Source organism: Gasterosteus aculeatus, chromosome 15, assembly GCF_964276395.1.
Source record: "Gasterosteus aculeatus chromosome 15, fGasAcu3.hap1.1, whole genome shotgun sequence".
Lineage (NCBI taxonomy): Eukaryota > Metazoa > Chordata > Actinopteri > Perciformes > Gasterosteidae > Gasterosteus > Gasterosteus aculeatus.
The window spans coordinates 10,335,319-10,356,972 of record NC_135703.1 but is presented as its reverse complement, the minus strand read 5'-3'; the positions used below and the strand labels follow the sequence as shown (position 1 = coordinate 10,356,972).

The window sequence follows — 21,654 nt, the reverse complement described above, 5'->3', positions numbered from 1 at the left end:
CACCTCGGTGTTGTCCACACGCGTTTGCTGTCCTCGTAACCTCAGTGAAAAGTACACAACCTCCTTTCCTCCGCTACACCTCATCCGTGTGTGTCCACCCGGTCGGGTTGCTCGCCCCTCAGACGGCATTAGTCGTTGACAACATGCATTCCCTGAAAGGATGTGACGCGCTAACCTCTGTAATTTGCCCCTTCCTTTTCCGTAGGGCCCGTATCCATGGACAAAGTGCATTACTGCGAGAGATTCATTGAACTCGTGATTGATTTGGAGGTAGGTCACATCCCCCTTTCCTGAGGTTTCTTTTCCATTTGTGCTTCTGCATTCTACTGCCCTGCAAGATGATGCACTCTTCACTCTCACTGAGCAAACAGCTTTTCCACTGTGCATGTGCTATTTATTTGCTTAATCATGGTCTCTTGTTGAAGGAAGCGAGGCAGACATCCGTCTCTGCAGACCTCATTTGCCTTCTGTCCTTCAAACTTGTAGCCAACTCAGGTCCACACACAGTGTGGCAGAATGTCCGGTCTCAGCCCCACCCCGTGTGTCTCTGTCAGTGCTGTGTGCAGAGCTGTGCAGTATTTGATACCGTAGTCTTTGATTGGCGTATGAGAGGTTATTTTCAGCCTGATAGCCTTTGACATTTGGTATTGGGTGCAATGTGCAGTGTCTGTGGGACAAAAGGGGTTGTGACCCGAGACCCCAATTCCTTTCTGGAATTATGCCAGTGTGTGTTAAGGACTCGATGAACACATTTTTGCTTTGTGTTATTCTATTAACACAAATACCTCACTTTTAATTTGCGATGGTCTTTTTTTTCTTCAAAATTTGAGATAGTAGTAATTGTTTGTTGTATACTTTTTTATTAGTGTTTGTCTTGGTGTTCTGATTCATGAAGAGTGTTCTCTTACCCAAATAGACTCACTTATCTCACTTGTAGAGACGGGGAACGTCCATGAATTATCGTCCCGTCGGTTCATTTAAGTACATAATTTATAGAGTGTAGATTTGGACACGGCGTTCCAGCCCTTTCAACGAGGCCGGCAATGCGGGCCGAAGACACAATGTCACGTAATGTTGTTGCTGCTGCCTGTGCAGAGCTCCTGTTTCTAGCATAGCGAGCTCAATAGATTCCACGTCGCTGTCCTGCTGACAGCCCGGCCTTGCTGTTCCTGGCAGCGGCTAGCGGCCGGCCGGCTAACTGTCTCCAGAGACGTCTCCTGTCCTTCAGTCCTATCCTTTTACAAAGCCTCGGTTGCCTGCAATCCATACTCTGCCCTCCCCACCCACCCGTCCTTTCTGATGAGGACCTGAAAAGGAAAGCTCCCTGTTTTCATGCCTCTTGTGGTGCTGGCTGTCAGAGCCGTGTTGAGATCAAAGATGGCTGTTGGATATGAAGACATACGTTCTCTCTGTGTTTTTAGGTATCACTGGCAGTCACGTTTCCCTCTTTGAACAGCTGTTTTCAATTAATAAAATAATATATAATGATAATAATATATTTGGTTTATTTGGTTTTTCGCATTTCAGTTTCACGGCGCAGTTTTTTCTGGACAGTTTTTGTCTTTCAGCCTTTACAATGTGATGGACTGCACCGATTATTTTGTATTTAATGTCAGTTCATCAACACGTGCCCTCTGTCTTTATTGTATTCCTCTCTGTACTTTCCTTCATGTATCCAAATGCATACAGTTGTTGTGAGCTGATAGATCATGTATCCACAGCTATAACCGTGCTAACACATGTTGTCTATGTGTTTCAGGCCCTTCTGCCCACCAGGCGATGGTTCAATACAGTGTTGGATGACTCTCACTTGGTGGTCAGCTGCCACCTCTCCAGCCTGACCCACAGAGAGAAGGAGGGACACCTCTTCTGCCAGGTAATGGCACACTAGCGACCACCTGAAGTTGTTGAATTCAAGCACTCTGGGTTCCAAATACGTCTTTGCTCCTGCTTTTCATACGTAGAAGTAACTCGTATTGTGTCATTTCTGTAGTTGCTGGACATGTTGAAGTTCTACACTGGTTTTGAGATCAATGACCAGACTGGAAACGCCCTGACGGGCAAAGAGATGACCACTTTGCACTACGACAAAATCCTCTCCTTACAGGTGAGCTGCATACATACAGAGGGACACGCAATAACACAACATCCTCAGCTGCCTGCTTTGGCTCTTTTATTTTATTTGCAGCTTCTTTTTGTAAGAGAGCGACATGAAAACAAATGATACTGCCAGCTACCGAATGTGATTTTTCTTTTAGTCGTGATAATAAATGTAAGAATCCTTTGTGTTGTCAATGAATAGTTTTCCACATTCTGGAATTTTCTTTCTTATTAATTCCTCAATTATTTTAGTTGTTTGTCTTGGTCAAGGCAATGCGGTGTATTTAATGCTGAGTAATATATTTCTGTAACGGTGGACTGGTTGGTCTTAGGTCATCAGTAATTATGCTCTGTGTCTTCTCTTTCAGAGGGCGGCTTTTGCTCATTTTCCAGAGTTGCAGGACTTTGCTCTGGCCAACGTAGCTGCAGTCGACACTCGGGAATCCTTGACCAAACACTTTGGGCATCTGAGGTAAATCAAAACATCCGGGATGGATCGTGAAAGGAAGAAGTGCAGCATGTCTGTGCACAGATGGGCGGAGGGGGCGGAGGGGCATGCGTAATTGGACGTAGTGCAAATACCGTGAACTGTTAACACAACATGTTTTGTTTTAGCTAAGATGTGTAAATGGTCTGCAATTCAGCCCAGGGTTGGCGCTTCCTTTTCTGCTTTTTACAATTCTGATCATCACAATTTCTCCAAGCGCTGCCGGGGGCAAATAGTTAAACACAAAAATCCCTCAGATAATACACATATGTGACCCTATTTTTGGGGCTTCGTGTGATCACCGAAACACGCGCGCCCTCGTTACAGTAGAAGCCTCACATGCAGACTTCCTCCTTCCTTCGGGGTCCCGTGTTGCAGAAAAGCTTTATCGGCACCGTTGCTGCCCGACTTCCCTGCTAAATGGCAGCAAGCGAGCCCTTGAACGGGCAGCTGGTACCGGCCAGAGAGCGAGAGTAAGGCACGCCTCATTAATTAAATTGATTTGCAGTGGCTTGAGAATGAACCCTGTGAACAGCTGTGTTTGTCAGATCATATTAGCTTGCCAGAGACCTAAAAAAACACTCTCACTTTGATGAACTGGCCTGTGTGTGTTTTTTTTGTTCTTTAACTTGAACACACATGCACGAAGGGGGTTGATTCGTCGGCCATTTGTAATTACTTTAGGCTCTCAACTTTTTTTCAGAATTTTGATGCCACAATGAAGTTTTTGACCCAAGCTTTTAGAAGGTCTTTAAACCACCCAGGCGAGGTGATTACATACGTTTGTCTCGTGTCGTTGAGGTGCCCTGTCAGAGCCACGCACATTTCCTCCTGCCAGTTGATGTTTGCATACCCATCGCCTCTTTTGAACCCCCGTAGTGGATTATACATTACACACATATTCTTAAACCCCAAACTAAGTTTCCCTGAGCCAGGCAGAGGGGTATGAGCCGCGCTGAGCTGCATCAGGTAAAGACTTGAGCTGAAGCGTTTCATGCATTTGTGGAAGCTCTGCTCCTGCTCCCAGAATTAAGAGTTTCTGAATGTAGCGGTAGCCGCATTGTTCCCCCGCTCTGCAACTGTCACCAAAGCAGCTCCTCGGTAACTCCAAATATGCCGATCAGATTTAACGAGGCACTTTTCATCCAAACAACTCGCGCTAATGCCAGTTTATTCCAGCTGCGCTACCCACAGGCTAAGCTCCCAGTCACCCGCCGCTCTGAATTCATCCGCTAAGTCCTCCAAACACACAAACGCTGCATTATTGCTTAGTCTGCCCACACATACACACACACTCTTACAGTTACATAAAACATGTAGGTTTGTGTGTGTGTGTGTGTGTGTGTGTGTGTCAATTCAGGCTCTAAAATGAATAGAGTACACGATCAATCACTTTGTAAAATTATAACAAAATTGACGAAAGTCATCACATTGTGAAAGTGCCAAAATAATGGGTGTAATTAGTTCTGTGGCTTAGTTATTCAGTGTGGGCCTGTCGTTGGGAATTTAGATTTGTATCAATTCCACTCACTAAGCCATCCTATTCTAAAGGATAATATTTGACTGAGAAGAGAAAGAACATATGGTCGAAGATCAAACTTAATTTTTCGCAGATTGAGGCAACCATGGAAGACATTTATCACAGTATTTCTTACTTATTTTTTTGTTCTTGTGATCATCATGTGAAAAATGTCTCCCAACTATCTGAGTCACGGTGAGGTTTCTCAAAAATCTGAGCATGAATGAAGACAGTGTTTGGGCTAAAGAGTAAACTACCTGCAGAGTGCTTTCTATTGTGGGCCCGTCCATCGTAGCTCAGCTGTCCGTCATGACTTGGACCTGTCGTCCCTTTCACTCACAGTAAGTTGTTGTGCTGCGTTTCTTTTTCTTTTCTTTTTTTTGGCCCCGGCGGGGAGTGTCCCTCTGACCCATGCCTGCTCAGCTCCTGGGCCGCCGGTTTGCAACACTGGCAGAATTGTCGTCCCCGCCCCCCCCTCGCCCAGGCGCGGCATCATAAGCAGCAAAATGCATGTGCATACACGGATACAATCGGTCAGTGCCACGTGTGGCTGTCCGGGCCTGTCACAATGTGTCCGGGCCCTGTCCTTCCTTGTGTACCCAGCCCTGCCCGTGTCACGGTGCGTCAGCCTGATTAGACCAGGTCTGTATGCAGAGAGCCATGCCTCAGCTTTCCAAGACGGAGATGGGCTTTGATTTTTCTTTTTTCTTTTTTTCTTTCCATAATCCTGTCGCATCAGTGCGCCCCGACCCCTTAACACACACACACGCGCGCGCTGACCAGGCAGAAAGGAGTCAAAGCAAAAGTTGCATTGTGCAACAAGCACAAAGAATTTGACATGGATGCGAATCGTCACGCGTATGTTGGTGCTGACGTCGGTATTTAAAGTGTCTTTTTCACAGGGACAGGTAGTTTCACAAAGGAGAGGCTGAACCGACACATCTTTTCCTTTTTGTTCACCAGATGCACTGAAGCAATGAAACTATGTTTTTTTGTTGTTGTTGTTGTATTTTATCACCATAAATGAGTAAACCACAGAATGTTGCCGTCTCAATTTCCCTTCTCGGGACAAGAGGGTCGGCCGAACGTGTCATTTCCAAATGCAACTTTTCTATCCTACTAACCACTTGTTTATCTGCTCTTTCTCCGTAGTCCCAATACGCTCCACCGGGTGGCCTCGTATCTGTGTCTGCTGCCAGAGCTGCCTGAAGGGCAAGACACCACCAAGGACAAGGAGGTGCTCCTTGAACTGCTGGTAAGCGTAGCCTTGGCTTTCATTACATCAACCGTCCGGCTATTTGAGTTTTTTAAAATCTCGTCAGCTTGTGCTGGGTAGGGGGGATGTTTGTTGAGATTCCTTTTAATTAAAAAGTAAATACCAAGTGCCACTAGGAAGCAATACTTCAGGCTCTATGTATTTCTCAATTGGCAATATGACAGGTGCATAATTGGTATTGGTGCACCACTACAAACAATGTTCGTGTACACGTATTTTTCAGAACAATAACTCACAGGTCAGCACTACCGCTTAATAGCTTTTTTGTGTTTCCCATCTCAGACCTTGACCTTGGAATTCATATTGCATCCCCACTTTCACATCCCGTCCCTCTTGAATTTGCCTTCCAATCCAATTACTGCTTTATATGGCCGTTTGTGTGACGTAGGGTAAATTGGAGACAGCACTGATGAGAATGAGAGCCATTTTTCTCTTTCTTTAATTATCCCTTGAAAGGCTAAAGCGAGTTTCATTGTGCTTTCTGGTTCATCATCACTTGCCCTCCCGATTTTCATTTCTAAAACCCCTCGGGGTAACTGCTGGTCCCTTGTCCTGCTTCACTCTCCCAAACACACACTCACACATGCGCTGGAGACCATTTCATCAAAGTGGGTGTTTCGAGGCTGTCCTGCAGTCACTCATAATGACCCACTCAGACCCTCCCCAGGCCCTCTCCGAGAAGTGATGGAGAAGAGCTGTTTCATAATTATCTGATTAGATTGACGCAGGAGACAGTCAGGGGACTCGTATGTTGTGCCCGTGGGTTGCCCCCAACAACCGGGATCTCTAACCGAGTGGGTTTAAGAGAAAAGGGCCTGGAAAATATATTTTTACTTCCTCTGGTTAAACAGATGAGCTGGTTGGTATTCTCAAGGAAATATCACTACCCGTGACACAATCGTGTAATTAATGTAGCAACCTGCAAACACAAAACCCTACTGGTGCTGTAGGTTAAATGACGCATCATTTAACGATTAGTTTAGAGTCTTGATGAGATGTTTGTCATTTTTTAATCAAACAAGATTGTTGATCGGGTTCTCAAATTAGAGACTTTGCCACCTTTCTTTGTTTTGTACTTTAGTAAACTAAATGTATTTATTTGATTCTGGACTATATATGTTGACCAAACCCAACCTCATTTCTCTCTCTACCTCCATTTCCACACAGGTGTCCCGTCATGAGCGGAGAATCTCTCAGATTGAGCAACTCAACCAGATGCCTCTTTATCCAACAGAGAAGATAATCTGGGATGAGAACATTGTCCCAACGGAGTACTACTCGGGCGAAGGTGCGGTTCGAACAAATCCTATTTTCAGTGTCCTGTTTTGTGCCTCATACAGCAACGCCTTGTGTTATCTCTTTTATTCGAGGGGCACTAAACTGGGCTCCTTTCCAAGGGAATCCTCTTCACACACACACACACACACACACACACACACACACACACACACGTGTGATCTTGTTAAATCGTTGTCTCCTTTTGTTAATCATTCCAGGCTGTCTGGCACTACCTAAACTGAATCTCCAGTTCCTAACCCTCCACGACTACCTGTTGAGGAACTTTAACCTCTTTCGTCTGGAGTCCACCTATGAGATCAGACAGGACATAGAGGATGTGGTGTGGCGTATGAAACCCTGGTAAGATGTCCTCAAATATGTCAACTGGTGGAGAAGATGAGTTTTAGATGAGATCAGTTTTCGTTGTGTTCTGGCACACATTTCTTAATCCCTAACTTTTTATATAAAGTAAGGTTCATAGATGTCTCATACTCATACTCAATTTACGATTTTGAATAATATTCTCACACAACGATCGGCATTTCAGGTTTCTTTTTTCCGCATAATTGAACAAATTTCAACCATTAAATACGCTAGAGCTCAGTTAGTCCTTTTACATCAATGGAACGATTTGTATTCTCTTGTCTACCTCTCACAAGGTGGCACGGCACATTGATCATATTTTATTGCAAGACTGTGACATTTGCCACACCATTTTTGGAATCTCATTGCCTAACGTACTACTTGCTCCCATTATGTCAACTGATGTAGCAACTTGTTTGTTGTTCCTCCAAAAGTAAGTAAGGAGAAGCGCCAGGCGTAGCCCTAATTCCAGCTCATTTCCATCCTGACAACAGCCCACAGCACTTGTCCGACTCCTTGTTGCGTCTGTCCCTCTGTGCAGGCAGTCGGAGTACGGCGGAGCGGTGTTTGGGGGCTGGGCCAGGATGGCTCAGACCATCAGCTCTTTCTCCATAGTAGAGGTTGCCAAGCCCAATATTGGGGAGAGCTGGCCCGCCCGTGTGCGAGCTGATGTCACCGTGAACCTCAATGTGCAAGATCATATCAAGCACGAGTGGGAAGGTATTTGTGTGTTTGTGTCTCTCGATCATTGAATCGTTGAATCGTTTTAGCCAAATCTTGTTATGATTACTTTTTGATATTTTCCTTTCCACTATTCATATTACATACATCAATCCAGCTATTGCACAATTGACTAATAATAAGAGAAAGTGAACCAAAACACATCTTATTAACACACACGACTATTCGAGGTCATTACTCCTTTTTTTATGTTCCCCTGATGCAACCTTTCCTTTGCCATTGATTCAGTGGGAACATATGAAGTCCCATATAGGCTTCGGTAAGCCAGCTATTATGGCTGTCCAGAGAAAGTTCTAAGATATGTAGACACCATAGGTGTGTATTCCATTGATTAGTGTAGAAAGTAAATGCATGCCATCGACATGCATTTGCATCGACAGCACCTGTGGGCTTGGGAGGGGCACCAGCCTGGAGCTCTGCGCTCCACCATGTGGTTTATGCTACGCTACAATGCAAATGCTGTCGATGTAGCGAATGATCAAAACATATGTCCCACATCGACGTCTTCACTTTCTTTCTGCATTTTTTATGGTTTTACTCTCTTTTTGTAATTCAGTGGAGTTGTGAAGTATTACTTCCTTCTATCCATTAGCCCATTTCCATCCTATAATTAGAGCTTCATGTTTTAAAGATAAGGGGATTGCTCACCGGGTGTTTTTTTTGGGGGGCATTTTTAACTTCCCCCATACTACTACTCACCACCACTACTCCTTTTTCCATCCGTCCATCTTTCCTCTCTCTAAAAACCCATCCCCCCGTTTCGCTCTCTCTCTCTCTCTCTCTGTCTAACTTCTCCCTCCATCCTCGTCCTCCATAGGGCTGCGGAAGCATGATGTTTGCTTTCTGATCACGGTGCGGCCCAACCTGCTCTACGGCACGCGCTTCGACCGGCGCCAGTCCTTTGTGGAGCAGACTGGCCTGGGATACGTGAGAGGCTGCGAGGTGCAGGGTATGCTGGATGACAAGGGACGCGTCATTGAAGAAGGTATGCTCACATGTGCACACACACACACACACACAGTGACACATTACATCCATCCACCCATTAGACCCTCTATATCCCCTATTGACGGTACCTTGGTACAGGGTCAAAAAGCTGTTGTCATAGTCATTGTTGTCATAGGGACCGTCCCAGTGAGACCTGACCTGTTCCCATTAACCCGAGGTCACCAGCAACACCAGAGAGCTTTGTGTATGCGATTGAACTGAAGAGCTGCATTGGCTGTATCTGGATGGATGTGCCTCTATAAGACAAACATTGGAAGCGCTTGCCCCGCAGAATCTAGTAATGCATCATACAGGAAACACCCGCCTCTCTCTTTGAAGCCACATATAGCCTGCAACAATGCGTTCTTGCACTATGTGAGCACAGCATGAAATTCTTCCTGTAAGCCAGCATATTTTGCTAATAAAAGCTTGGAAATGTGCTGTCATCAAACATAAGACTCAGGGAGTCTGGTTTGTGTGTGTGGCAGGAGGAATCCCCAGAGATCAAATTCAAATCCCCGGTCTTACGTTTATACAGTAACATAATCTCCTCTGTTTATCGCGTTATGTTCTTCCTCGCAGGCCAGAGCAGTTCCTCTGAGTGGTTGGTTTACCTAAACTAGCCTGCAGCCCCGCTATTCTAAGCGTATTCCTTTTCCCCCGTGGGAACATGTGTCCATGCACTGAAGCACCCTATCCTCATCTGTTCGGATTAAATATGCAGAGGCAAAGGCTTTCTAAATAGACACGCTGCCGGAGAACTCGCCCTGCCAGTGCCGGCTTGGTTAAACTTTGAGATTCCCAACAGGGCTTAGTAGTGCTCTCTGTAACTTTGAGGTGGGGGAGACATAAATGACTGGGCTGTTGGTGAAGGTGAGACATAAACTTAGAAGTCCATTGGGAGACACATATAATTGAAGTATTGTGTGTAAAAATGGTATTACACGGACTACAGATGCAAATTAGCTGAAGCTATAATGTGGTACAGTGCAGTCCAATCAATTGGTGACATTTATGGTTGAACAGTACAAAAAAATATTGGCATTCAAATACAGAATATTTGTGTAAAATCTGACATTAATAACACACAGAATATGTGCGAGTAAAATAAACAAATGCCAAGCATGTCTGTTTAAATGTCAGTGTATTGATTTAATAAAACCCTCTCATAATTGACAGTTCAAATCTGCACAGCCTGCTATTGTTATCCAATGGTGTTGAGGGTGTAGTTTCCACTCTTAAGCTATCCCCAGACTCATTTTAGTCAAATGGATTACATGATACCCACATAGCTCGGCACATGTGCACACCGACAGGCATACACATGAATGGGCGCGCACACACACACACACACACACACACACACACATCTGAGCCCAACAGGATTCCGCTCTCCTCTTGCGCTCTGTGCCCAGCAGCTCCCTACAATAATCTGTTTAGACATCTGTGAAAGCTGCATTTGCTGCACCGCACAGGCCCTATGGGAGTAAGCCTAAAGCCGGTGACCTGTCAGTCAAGCATCTATGTAATTCCTGTTCCTGGGGAGTCCGAGTGCTTCCTAGGGAACAGCAATTGCATAGATGCCACAAGGCTGACCAAGGTGACAGTTTTATTTTGAAAGGATAGAATTTAAATTGTTGTTGTTTGAAGTAGCTGATTAGATTCAGTTTCTTATGTAAGTATTTAATCTGCCCTTCAAAAGATTTGCATTTTATGTTTCAAAGTACTGGTACACAATTCTTTATTTTCTTATATATCAAATAACACTTCCTGAGTGATTTCGATTTATCTCTAAAGGTCATCATTGCACAATACATCTGTTGCTGTCACAAGTATTCTTCCCAACCCCCTGCGGTCTAGGACCTGACCCAAAGCCTAAGCTGAGAGGAGATGCCAGAACATTCCGTGTATGGCTGGACCCAAACCAGTATCAACAGGACATGACCAGCAGCATTCAGAGTGGAACCGAAGACCCGTATGAGACGTTCAACATCATCATGAGACGCAAACCCAAGGAGAACAACTTCAAGGTTCGTAGTAAATGTTCGAAGCACATAGATCAACCCCTACATTGTGTTTGCGTACTTTGAACCCCTCCCCGGAGGGATTTTACAACATACTTTAATATAAGTTTGCTTGCTTGCGAACCATGTTTCGTTGTATTTATAACTCACAGGAGTTTGCAGCACACTGACAGATACATATGTGATTCTATTTTCTTGGATGTAGTAAAATTATCCATGCGATAGTTTGAAACTTTTGTTTAATTTGTTGTTTTGCTCTACGTTGATAAATTGTGGTTTTATTTTGCATGTTAGTTGTGGGCAAAAAAACCTATTCTGCTCTTTATCACCATGTTCTAGCCGCTCACTACGGCTTTGTGAGGTCTGCGCACACATTTCTGTCTTTTCGCAGCCACAGCGCTGACAGATGATTTTGAACTGTTTTATTTTTTATGAATTTGGAAAGAGCAGCAACTAATGAGTATTCAAGAAACATTGTTCTCCATCTGTGATGTGTGACATAGATAAAAGCAAACACATTCCCTTCCCCGGGGTTTGATGCTCAGGGTATTAGACAGTTTGCAGTTCATTAAAATATAATTGACAGACATACAAATTACCTGCTGTCTCATCAGCCCACCACAAAGCTATTATTATCCAGCTAATCTTCCTCTTGTGGGAATTTTGTCCGTTGTCTGACGTTCCTCGATGCACACATGTCTGTCTTTCCGTTGTAGGCCGTCTTGGAGACCATCAGAAACTTGATGAACACGGAGTGCGTCGTCCCCGACTGGCTTCACGACATCATCTTGGGCTACGGTGACCCGGGGAGTGCCCACTACTCCAAAATGCCCAATCAGATTTCCACGTTGGACTTCAATGACACCTTTCTGTCCCTGGACCATTTACATTCGTGTTTCCCCGGTTATACCATAAAGGTCACAGAGGAGGACCCTGAACTGCAAGTCTCCCCTTTCAGGTGAAAGCCAAAGATCCGCTACTCCGATAAAAGGGTTTTGTTGAGGTTAATTCACCCTGATCAAAGTAAACGTGTATAACACATAAATGCTTTATTTACTGGCTGTTATATAATTTACTAGATACAATTGTTAAAATATACATACAATCCATAGTAACCCGTTTTCTTCATTTTGCTTTACCAGAATCAAGTTTCCAATCTCAAACAAAGCAGGCAAAGGGAAGAAGAAAAAGTCTGATGAAGAAGTGGAAAACGAAAAGGAGGACCTGTCCTTGATCGTTGAGCCCTACGTCCCCCCCAACCGTGGGCCATATCCCTACAACCAGCCCAAACGGTGAGAGGTCCCAACCAGTAGCACGGCCTCCCCGCTCGCAATGTAATAGTGTTAGTTAGTTCTTTTTTTTTTTTTTCAGTTCAGTCTTTGGCTTGGCTTCACACTTAGGTCAGTGTACCGAGCCCACTTCTTAACCTCTATCCAAAGCATAATTTTCAGTAAGAGACAACCCAGAGGTGTGTCACATGTAAGAAAAGGCTTTACTATTCCTGTACTAATTATAACTCCTCAAAATAATCACCCGTCATGAAACATTTAAGATTCATCTGGTGGCGTTTCAGCATTTCCAGTTTGCACTTTGATATTTAAATGTGGATAACTGTGACACGTCCATAGGGAAGCCCCATCATAACAATTGTTAGGATGGTCTCAAAAAATATAACAAAGTTTAAGCCTTTGAACACAAAATGCGTTCATGCTGTCAAGGTTGTTGACTATCTAATTGCTTGATTATTAATATAAGAAATGTGCATGTCTTACAGGAACACAATTCAGTTCACTCCTACTCAGATTGAAGCCATTCGAGCCGGGATGCAACCTGGACTCACGATGGTAAGGACTCTTTATTTGTTTCTTAAATAAGTTTCAAGACTGAATGGAAGCCACCCAAAGCTAATCTATAACATCTAAATGTTATGTCAAATAGGGCAATCTGAAATAGAGATTTCTACAGATTTCCCAGTATTGAGTAATTATAACAAAATACTAACCATGGCTATTTGGCTCTTATGAAAAACCTGTTTAATGACCCTATCGGTTCTTCTTTTGAAGATTGATAGCCGTATACCCGAGGCATTATGTTTCTTCTCAAAACTTTATTTTAGAAATGACACGGAAAACAAAGGAATATTTTTAGAGTAGTAGACCTAAGTAGGCAGAGAGAGCAGGATGATAAACCCCTCTCCATAAAATAATGATGCATATCCAGGACCTTTTGGGCAAAGCCTCCAGCTTGTCCAGTGAGGCTGATACTTCAGATCAGAACTGTTTCAGCTCGCTGGTATGAAGCCAAACATTTGCAACTATTAATCTATGCAATATACACTACGGCAGTAAGTACTCTGTTTTAAGCTGTCTCTATGTCCACTGTGGATCTGAGCACGGCTGTCGATGGGGCACCGGTCTGTTTGGTCCCGTAATGCACTCATCACATCCACTAAGATGTCTCCATGGCAATCGCCCTTATGATGTGACCTAAATTCAGCTTGAATTTTTTCCTCTGCTTCTTTTAGTTTTTTCTAAACTTCCCGTTTGTTTCGCCAGGTTGTTGGGCCACCAGGTACCGGAAAGACTGATGTTGCTGTTCAGATCATCTCAAATCTCTATCACAACTTTCCTGAGCAAAGGACCCTCATCGTCACCCACTCAAACCAGGTTAACCCCCCAAACACTCAGCAAACACCAAACCTGACTCAGTGTTTTTCCGAAACTTTTCCCAACACTCCGCTCAAAGAAAAAGTTAAGCTGTCTGGAGAATTTAGAGCTTGTACTCTGAACTACCCATTAATCAGGCGATAGTTATACACAAACAAACCTATAGAGGAAAACATTTAAGCTCCCTTGTGAGCACCCGGTCTTTTCCCCTTTTTAATCATAATCTTTTGCTCTTTTGCACCAGTGGAAGTCTGCCAAAAGCAGTCTTGGTCACACAGTATAGCTGCATATAACGATAAAAACCTTATCCAGTGCAATTTACACTTTTTATACAAGAATGAACACCTGTTTCGTAGGATGATAAATACTGCAGCACTGCATGAAGGTTTATGCTGTATACATTCGTTATGATGCAAATTCTAATAATGCAGTAGTCTTTTTCTTATATTGCAAATGGCTTACAAATGCATTTTGTTGTGCATCCCTGTGTTGCAAAATTACAATAAACGATCCTTGAAGTCTTAAATTGGAACAAATCTGGAGACAGAAGGTCAAAGCAGGCTTATAGGTGAAAGTAATCTGGATAGTTGAAAACACACACACACGCACACGCACATGTCAAAGAAAGGATTTTCATCGGATGATGTTCACTCAAATCTCTGATTCTTTTTGCAACAGGCTTTAAACCAGCTGTTTGAAAAGATCATGGCCCTGGACATCGACGAGCGCCACCTCCTGCGTCTCGGCCACGGAGAAGAGGAGTTGGAGACTGAGAAGGACTTCAGCAGGTGAGGACAGCAGGCGGAGCGAGGACACACAATGATAGATGCACCTCAACGAAGAGAAATGCACACGTGTGTGGAAGTGCATTCAACATTCAAGTCCTAGATCTACATACACAAAAGCAGCTCAAGGACACATAATTAGTGTGAGCCAACAAAGTGAGAAGATTACTCGATTCTCTCCTTTGCAAAGTCGTGTTTACTGGTTTATCTTCATTATCTCAAACCGGGTAAAGGACGTCTCCCTACAGCTCTGCACTCGGGGGCAATGCCTGTCTGAATAACCGTCTCATCACTATTCTGGACAACGAGAACAGATGTCGTACCCCTTTGTAGCAGGAGAGGGGCCACAAGCTGTGTGGAGAGACACACTAGTTTTCTGCAACAGCTACCACACTACAGACTATTCATATGAATAAATAATCCAATTACTTTTTTAATTGTGTAATACATATATTTCAGTCAAAGTTGTAAGACCTTTTTAGACTGAAATTTTTATAATTCTCATTTAAACCTTTACCTCACAAGACAAATCAATTGAGAACAAGCTCGTATTTACTATACCCACTTTACCAAAAGGGGAGACAAGTTGTTACGAAGAAATAGAAAGAAAGAAATTCCAAATGTTAAAAAAATTCTACTACGCTTGTAGTTTTAAGTGTGCATTCAGCGCCTTGAAGGATAGTGACTCAGCCCTTACTACTGAGACATGGCGATATGGGAAAAGTTTGGGGACAGTGCACTTATGGCAGACTTGTGAAAAAGACCTCTCAAGATACCCAAAACATTTAGGCTTCTACATGACTGCTGCTATATTTAACTCCAATATTAAATGAATCAGTCGCAACCTTCTGTTGTTGTTTTTTTAGCTGCTCCTGGATATGAATAGTTAATTGTTGTTTATTACTAATTAAGATATTCTGATGTTACTATTTATAGCCTACATTATTAATTACTACCTCATCCATCTGTGTCACTGAGCGAATTGCACTCTATAGCTCGGAGAGACGGGAGAGGAGATTAATAATCGTATGACTGTAGTATGAACGACGAGTCTGTTACATTCTTAAATTATGCCGCAACACGGACATAAAAGAGCTCTAGCTTGCAGCATTTCATGTGTTTCCGCCCGCCTGGCTGTCTCACAACATCGTGCAGACTCCACACTCCTTCCACCCCGCTGACACCAGCGAGAGGAGAGAGAGCCGGGGAGTTTTAATTAACACTGTATATGAGATGACAAAATGGAGGGCAGTGCTCCCCGGAATGCCTAACGAAGGGAACGCTACAGCGCCATCAATTAACAATGCCTCCCTGCATTTCATGATGCAAAATGAATGTGCTGGTTTCGTGAGATTATGCAGATTGCATGTTGGTTTTTGTTAAGGTAAATGCAAGTTGTGTGTTCAGCTGGTGACAGTCTATATTTGTGTACTAGTTTCTCGGTAAGACGAAAATCACTTTGGCTCTTGGTCATCGTTCGGGTTGAAGTGCATGCGCTTCTGTTGTATGAGTTTTACATATACGGGATTTGGCAAAGAAATGACAAAGACAAAGCTGTTGTTCACACCTGTGCATCTATTCTGGATTTTCTGTCTCCGTAGCTGAATTAATTACAGATCCGTCCTCCTGCGAAGTAAGGTCACTCCCCATTTGTATTTAATATTATTCCGGCCAAACAGGGAGACCAGTGTGACTGCCTTTGAGTCATCTGCTGACTGAGGATCGCTGCAGAGGGTCTAAAAATAGAGTTCACCTCTAGTGTTACCCTGTGACCCCTCCCACTTCCTGTCTTCCTGTGTATTCTGCTTGTCTCGGTGCCACCTGATAGTTGCCTTTAAGCAGTATTGTTAGATGCACAAGGGGAGGCACGTTTCAACCTCAACAAACCGCGTAGACATGCAAGGTCAGACTTTGCTCTCTTTATACTTCTATACTCTATTGGGTATTTTTTACAGAATATATTGTCATATTTTGCTTGCAATTGGACCTCAACCATCACACAATCCACATTAACTGTTGAATCCATGAATCCGTTCTTGGATTAATACATGGATCAACAGGGCAAGTGTGACTCCAAAGGAAGTGTCTTTTTAAAATGAACTTATGATCTGATTGTGCATTTAATTGTAGAAACAGCTGTTTGTGCCTCAAACATAAATCATGTGTTTGACCTTGCCTATAAAAACAAAGAGTAATCCTCCAGATGGTTGACTAACTGCGCTGTGCTGTTTGTCCCCAGGTATGGGAGAGTAAACTATGTCCTAGCAAGAAGACTTGAGCTCCTCAGAGAAGTGGGGAGGTTACAGGAGAGCTTGGACGTCCCGGGCGATGTTTCGTACACCTGTGAGACTGCTGGACACTTCTACCTGTATCAGGTAAGCCTATAAGAAGGTACCCAGTGTGCAAAGGTTACAGGAGAATACGAATATCTGTGTGCATTGAGCTTTTAATATTTGTAATTGCATATAGGGTTCGTTTGGGGTTTTTTCTTTCATTGAAAGAGAGACAGAGATTTAAGGGGATGGAGCAGACATTTTGCTTCCTTAATTAGAATGGAGTTCTGCATTGTCGGTCCTTTCCTCAGACGTATCCATGCCAGTCAAACACTGGAATTATTCAAGTTTCCGTTCCCCAGGCTCATTTCATCTAGAATGCAAATACCCAGAAACCGTCTCAGCCTTTGCCGATTATTCCGTCACCTAATTATCACTGTCCTCTCAGGCTGCAGGAGAAATGTCACTGCAGACAAGACTTATTTGCATTCCCATGGTTTTGCCGAATGGGTCTAAAATAAACCGTATAGACAGTTGTCACATAAGGCAGTACAGTGTGTAGCTGTCATCTTTGGTGTGGTGGGGAGCTCGGGTTAATTTCCAACCCATTTCTTTTTCTGGAAAAGTAAGTACTTTATTTAACGATCACGTCACACCAGTAATGCGAAACCCGTATCATTGAAGCGCATTAAAGATACCGGCACATGGCTTTGGTGGTGGTCATTGCTCAGACTTTATCCCATTGCAGATAGTTGTTGGGTGACTCCAAACCATAGCAAACGCTTGGATACCATGGCTGATACCCAAGCTCTAGTGTCAGAGTTCATGTCTTACGATGTTCATACTGCCATTTTTGCACCACGCCAGAAATCTGTCAGTTGTATCCCCCCCCCCCCCCCTCCCATCCCCCTACTCTGCTTACTTATTAACGAGATGTTGCATGGAGACGGGATTCTCAACACGCGCTTCCTTCAAGCTGTGTTCTTGTGTTTATTTTAGCTCTGAAAAGTAGCCAACAGGGTAGCTATGTGACATTTGAAGATACAAATGTCAAGAAGTTCCGAGTCAGAGTAGTGAATATGTGACCATTAGCAGACTTCTCTGTCACTGGTAAATGATCCCAGCGCACATGTATGCTGAATGTTTCGACGGTGGTCCTAATAGTCCGTACAGGCAAACTACTTAACATGCAATTAAGCGGAGCCCTGAAGCATAATCATAATGTGGTTTTTCATAAGGGTATTTATAGAGCTAAGTCACCCTGCTGTGTGGTTGAGGCTGGTTTATTACGTGCTCAGCGGGGGCACCTGTAGGCCAGTGAGGCTATCTGGTCTTGTTTGGTCATTTCTGTGTGATGTGTGTTCTGCTGTGGGGAAATACTTACAGAGAAAATACCAGGCTGGGCACTGAATGCTCATTGTGTGCTCGTACAGCATGTTGGTAGACCTCGGTCAAGTGTCATCAATTAATTCAAGCCCCATGCATTCCAGAAAGTACTTCAGCTTCTCTATATGAATCCGTTATTTAGACCACTAATTTAGTTAGTGTCCGAATTAAAAAGCTACTACTGTACTGCCCTTGATGTGAACAAGTATGGTTTCTTAGTATTATTTCAATCATGCCATTCTTACACACTTGTCCTCTCCACGTATCGGCCATTCAGAAAGAGCTCAAAAAAACACACAAAAACGACATTCAGATGGGTGCTGTGTTGTCTGCTCTACCCGACCTGCAGGTGATATCTCGCTGGGAGGAGTACATGAGCAAAGTCAGACCGAAACAGGGAAAGCAAGTGGAGGTTGAAGCTGTGGCTTCACACTTCCCCTTCCACAAGTACTTCTCCAACGCCCCCCAGCCGGTGTTCAAGGGCCGGTCATATGAAGAGGACATGGACATCGCAGAGGGCTGCTACCGCCACATCAAGAAGATTTTTACCCAGCTGGAGGTAAGTCTCTCTCTCTCTCAGACACACACACAGACTAATTCCATCGAGTTAAAAAATAAAAAACTCCCCAGAGTACTTTAGAGTACTTTATTATTTGTAGACATAATTGCTGAACCTTTTTGACAAGATAAGCGGCACAACAAAGGGATGAAGGCCATTAACGCTTATCTTTTTTACTTTGCCTGTCACTCTTTTTCACGCTTGCGAACACACAGCTGGATGTGTTATCATTTCTTCTTAGCCCTTTGGGGTTTTCTATAGGGATAACAATAGCTTTTCAGATTTATGGCCACACCAAGAAGGTCTCCAAAAAGCAATAAAGAAGTTATTGGTTGCAGGTAACATCCCAATACGTGCGGTGACCTTGATATGTCTGGCTGGCCTCTGTATCACTGCATCACAGCACCCCTCCCTCCTCCCTCCTCCCTCAGCCTCACCCATGCTGCAGTGAAATCTGTACACCCATTAAGAGGTGTTACTGTCAGTGCTGCGGGTTACACAAAGCAACATTCTGCTGAATTTGCTTATCTGTCCAACTCTTCAAATTTTAAAAACCGTTTTGAATGAGCTGTCACAGGAATATCCAAAGGATTTATTGCTCGACAGACAGACAGAAAGCAACACAATCTGCCTCTTGGGTTCTCCCCCCCCCCCCCCCCCCCCCCCCCCGCAGACGTCTCCCGTTTCCTCCTCTGCAGTCCCACCACATCCACACCGCTGTTTGCTCCTTTTCCTCTTTTCCTTCTCTTCTCATTATCCGTGAATCCTTGCCATCTCGGTTTCACCCTTCAACCGCTCTGGAGCCATGTGGGTTAAAAATAGACCTCATCAATATTGCATGTTTTGATCGGTTCAATATTAATGCTAAAATAGTAACACATCAAATATTTATACCCCGGTGCTGTCCGAGTCTACGTCTTCTGTCCTCTCTTCCCCTTTCCCTTCCCTACACCCACATAGCTAGTGGGGCGACCTGGAAATAGCATGCGTGTGTTTTACACATATTCCAATTCTGTGTGCTCCTCAAGCTGCGGTTATTGAACAGCAGCTCCCATCCGACCTCTGTTACACCGCACCATGGGAAAATAAATCTAAGTGTTTTTGAATGACAACAGAAAACAACGGGATTATTTTAAAAAATATGTTTAATGAAAGTGGGATAAAGTAGGTCGCCAATCCCTTTATCATCATTTGTGGCTGTTAATATTCATTGCAATTCAATTCATTTTGTATAGCCCAAAATTTTAAAATTACAAATTTGCCTCCGAGGGCTTTACAGTCTGTACACATGCACCACCCACCATGACCGTTTCTTTGTATGCCTAACATACGTGGCAAATACATGTTTCTGATTATGACGTGCAAAAACACGCACAGATAAAACTCCCCATAAAATGAAAACCACTTTGACAGCAGAGGGATCCTTCTCCCGGGAAGGACTCACTGCAATATATGTCATGTGTACAGAATGAACACCGTACAAGATGTACGGTACCGTTAATTCAATAACAGTGTTAGAAGCGGAAGGTATCAGCAGGACCACGGCAGGAGACAGGACAGAAGAGAGCAGCTCAGTCCTGATAAATCCCCCCGCAGTCTATGGCAGCTTATTTAAGGGCTGGTCCAGGATAACCTGAGCCAGCCCAAACTACAAGCGTTATCAAAGAGGAAAGTCTTAAGCTTTATCTTAAATGAAGTGACTGCGTCTGCCCCCCCCGGACTGAAAGTGGAAGCTGGTTCCACACAAGAGGAGCTTGATAACTGAAGGCTCTGGTTCCTGTCCTACCTTTTAAGACTCTAGGAACAACAAGTAAACCAGCATCTATGGAGCGCAGCTCTCTAGTAGGGCAATATGGTGTTCTAAGCTCCTTAAGATACTGTAAGACGCCACTTGACCAGCAAGTGCCTTGTAGGTGAGGAGTACCTTAAATTCTATTCTTGATTTAACCGGGAGCCAGATGGGAGAAGCTGATACAAGAGTTATATGGTCGCTTTTCTTAGTTCTTGTTGATACAAGTGCTGCAGCATTCTGAATCAACTGGAGAGGCTTAAAAGACTTGTCAATGAAGCATTCCAGTAATCTAGTCTAGAAGTAACAAACGCATGAACTAATGACAAGTGTGTAAGACTGCAACCGTGCTTCCTGGTCTGAACTCTGGCTCATGGATTAGGTCCATTGAGAAACTGGGTCAGATTTGTTGAGATGAGGTCTTCTCCATCTAAAGTGGGATGGATGCCGTCCCTCCCTAAACAGACCAGGCTCTCCCCAAAACCTCTTCCAGTGATCAACGGAGCCCACGCTATTTACAGGGCGCCACCTCGGCATGCGGCTATGCATGTCGTCACTGATCAAGTTTGGGAGGGGGCCAGCATTGTTTGAGCGTATGCACACTTTTACATTAGTGACTCCCGAGAGGCGTAATGGAGTGATTCCCGCCGACGTGAATTGCAGTCTTGATAGGTTGGTTTCTCAGCGGGTGTGTCGCTGCGTGGGGACAAGTAGTGAGTGAGAATATGAGTATGAATCAAAAGTAGCGGCAGTGCTTCGGTGAATTGGTTTTGTATCTGAATATTGAACTGTGCCTTTTTTTTTTTTTTTTAGAGGTGTGATTGTTTCACCCAAGATAATCACCGTATCCATCATCATTGACAGCAGTCATCCATCATTTTGTCAGAAGGCCCTTTAATGTTAACTTCATTCACAAATGGATGAATGTGCATCCAGTAAAGTTCAATGTGTTTTCATGTTTCTCCAAGAAGTCAATGTATAAGTAGTTTTTAATTACCCATATATATATATATATATAATATGTGTGTGTTTTGTGCGTAATGAGTGACTCCTGATCCTCTGCTTCTGTCGATCTCGTAGGAGTTTAGGGCCTTTGAGCTGCTCAGAAGTGGACTGGACCGCTCTAAGTATCTGCTTGTGAAGGAAGCCAAAATCATCGCCATGACCTGCACACATGCTGCTCTCAAACGACATGACCTGGTGGAGTTGGGATTTAAGGTACCTTTGTCTTAGTTGACATAAAGACAGTAACCTGCTCATATGTAGGGCAGTAATGTTTAAATACGTGGATTAATTTGCTGATTTTCTTTATTAGTATGACAACATCCTGATGGAAGAATCTGCTCAGATTCTGGAGATTGAGACCTTCATCCCCCTCCTGCTACAGGTAACCATGTCCAGACTGAGTCTTCAGTCCTATA

At 43.8% G+C, this 21,654-nt stretch overlaps 1 protein-coding gene across 4 annotated transcripts in view; it reads left to right on the top strand.

Moving 5' to 3' along the window:
- The window catches only part of aqr (aquarius intron-binding spliceosomal factor), a 39,797-nt gene that overhangs the window by 4,526 nt on the left and 13,617 nt on the right, over positions 1-21,654 (top strand). For all 4 annotated transcript variants that reach the window (XM_040198804.2, XM_078089578.1, XM_040198805.2 and 1 more), the window contains exons 11-29: positions 206-270; positions 1,760-1,876; positions 1,994-2,107; positions 2,469-2,572; positions 5,259-5,361; positions 6,550-6,670; positions 6,879-7,020; positions 7,565-7,743; positions 8,582-8,749; positions 10,612-10,781; positions 11,492-11,733; positions 11,918-12,067; positions 12,550-12,619; positions 13,331-13,441; positions 14,120-14,229; positions 16,466-16,601; positions 18,235-18,444; positions 21,314-21,451; positions 21,549-21,620. In XM_040198804.2, coding sequence (XP_040054738.2) covers positions 206-270; positions 1,760-1,876; positions 1,994-2,107; positions 2,469-2,572; positions 5,259-5,361; positions 6,550-6,670; positions 6,879-7,020; positions 7,565-7,743; positions 8,582-8,749; positions 10,612-10,781; positions 11,492-11,733; positions 11,918-12,067; positions 12,550-12,619; positions 13,331-13,441; positions 14,120-14,229; positions 16,466-16,601; positions 18,235-18,444; positions 21,314-21,451; positions 21,549-21,620 — 2,522 coding nt within the window. The remainder of the gene's footprint in view (positions 1-205; positions 271-1,759; positions 1,877-1,993; positions 2,108-2,468; positions 2,573-5,258; positions 5,362-6,549; positions 6,671-6,878; positions 7,021-7,564; positions 7,744-8,581; positions 8,750-10,611; positions 10,782-11,491; positions 11,734-11,917; positions 12,068-12,549; positions 12,620-13,330; positions 13,442-14,119; positions 14,230-16,465; positions 16,602-18,234; positions 18,445-21,313; positions 21,452-21,548; positions 21,621-21,654) is intronic.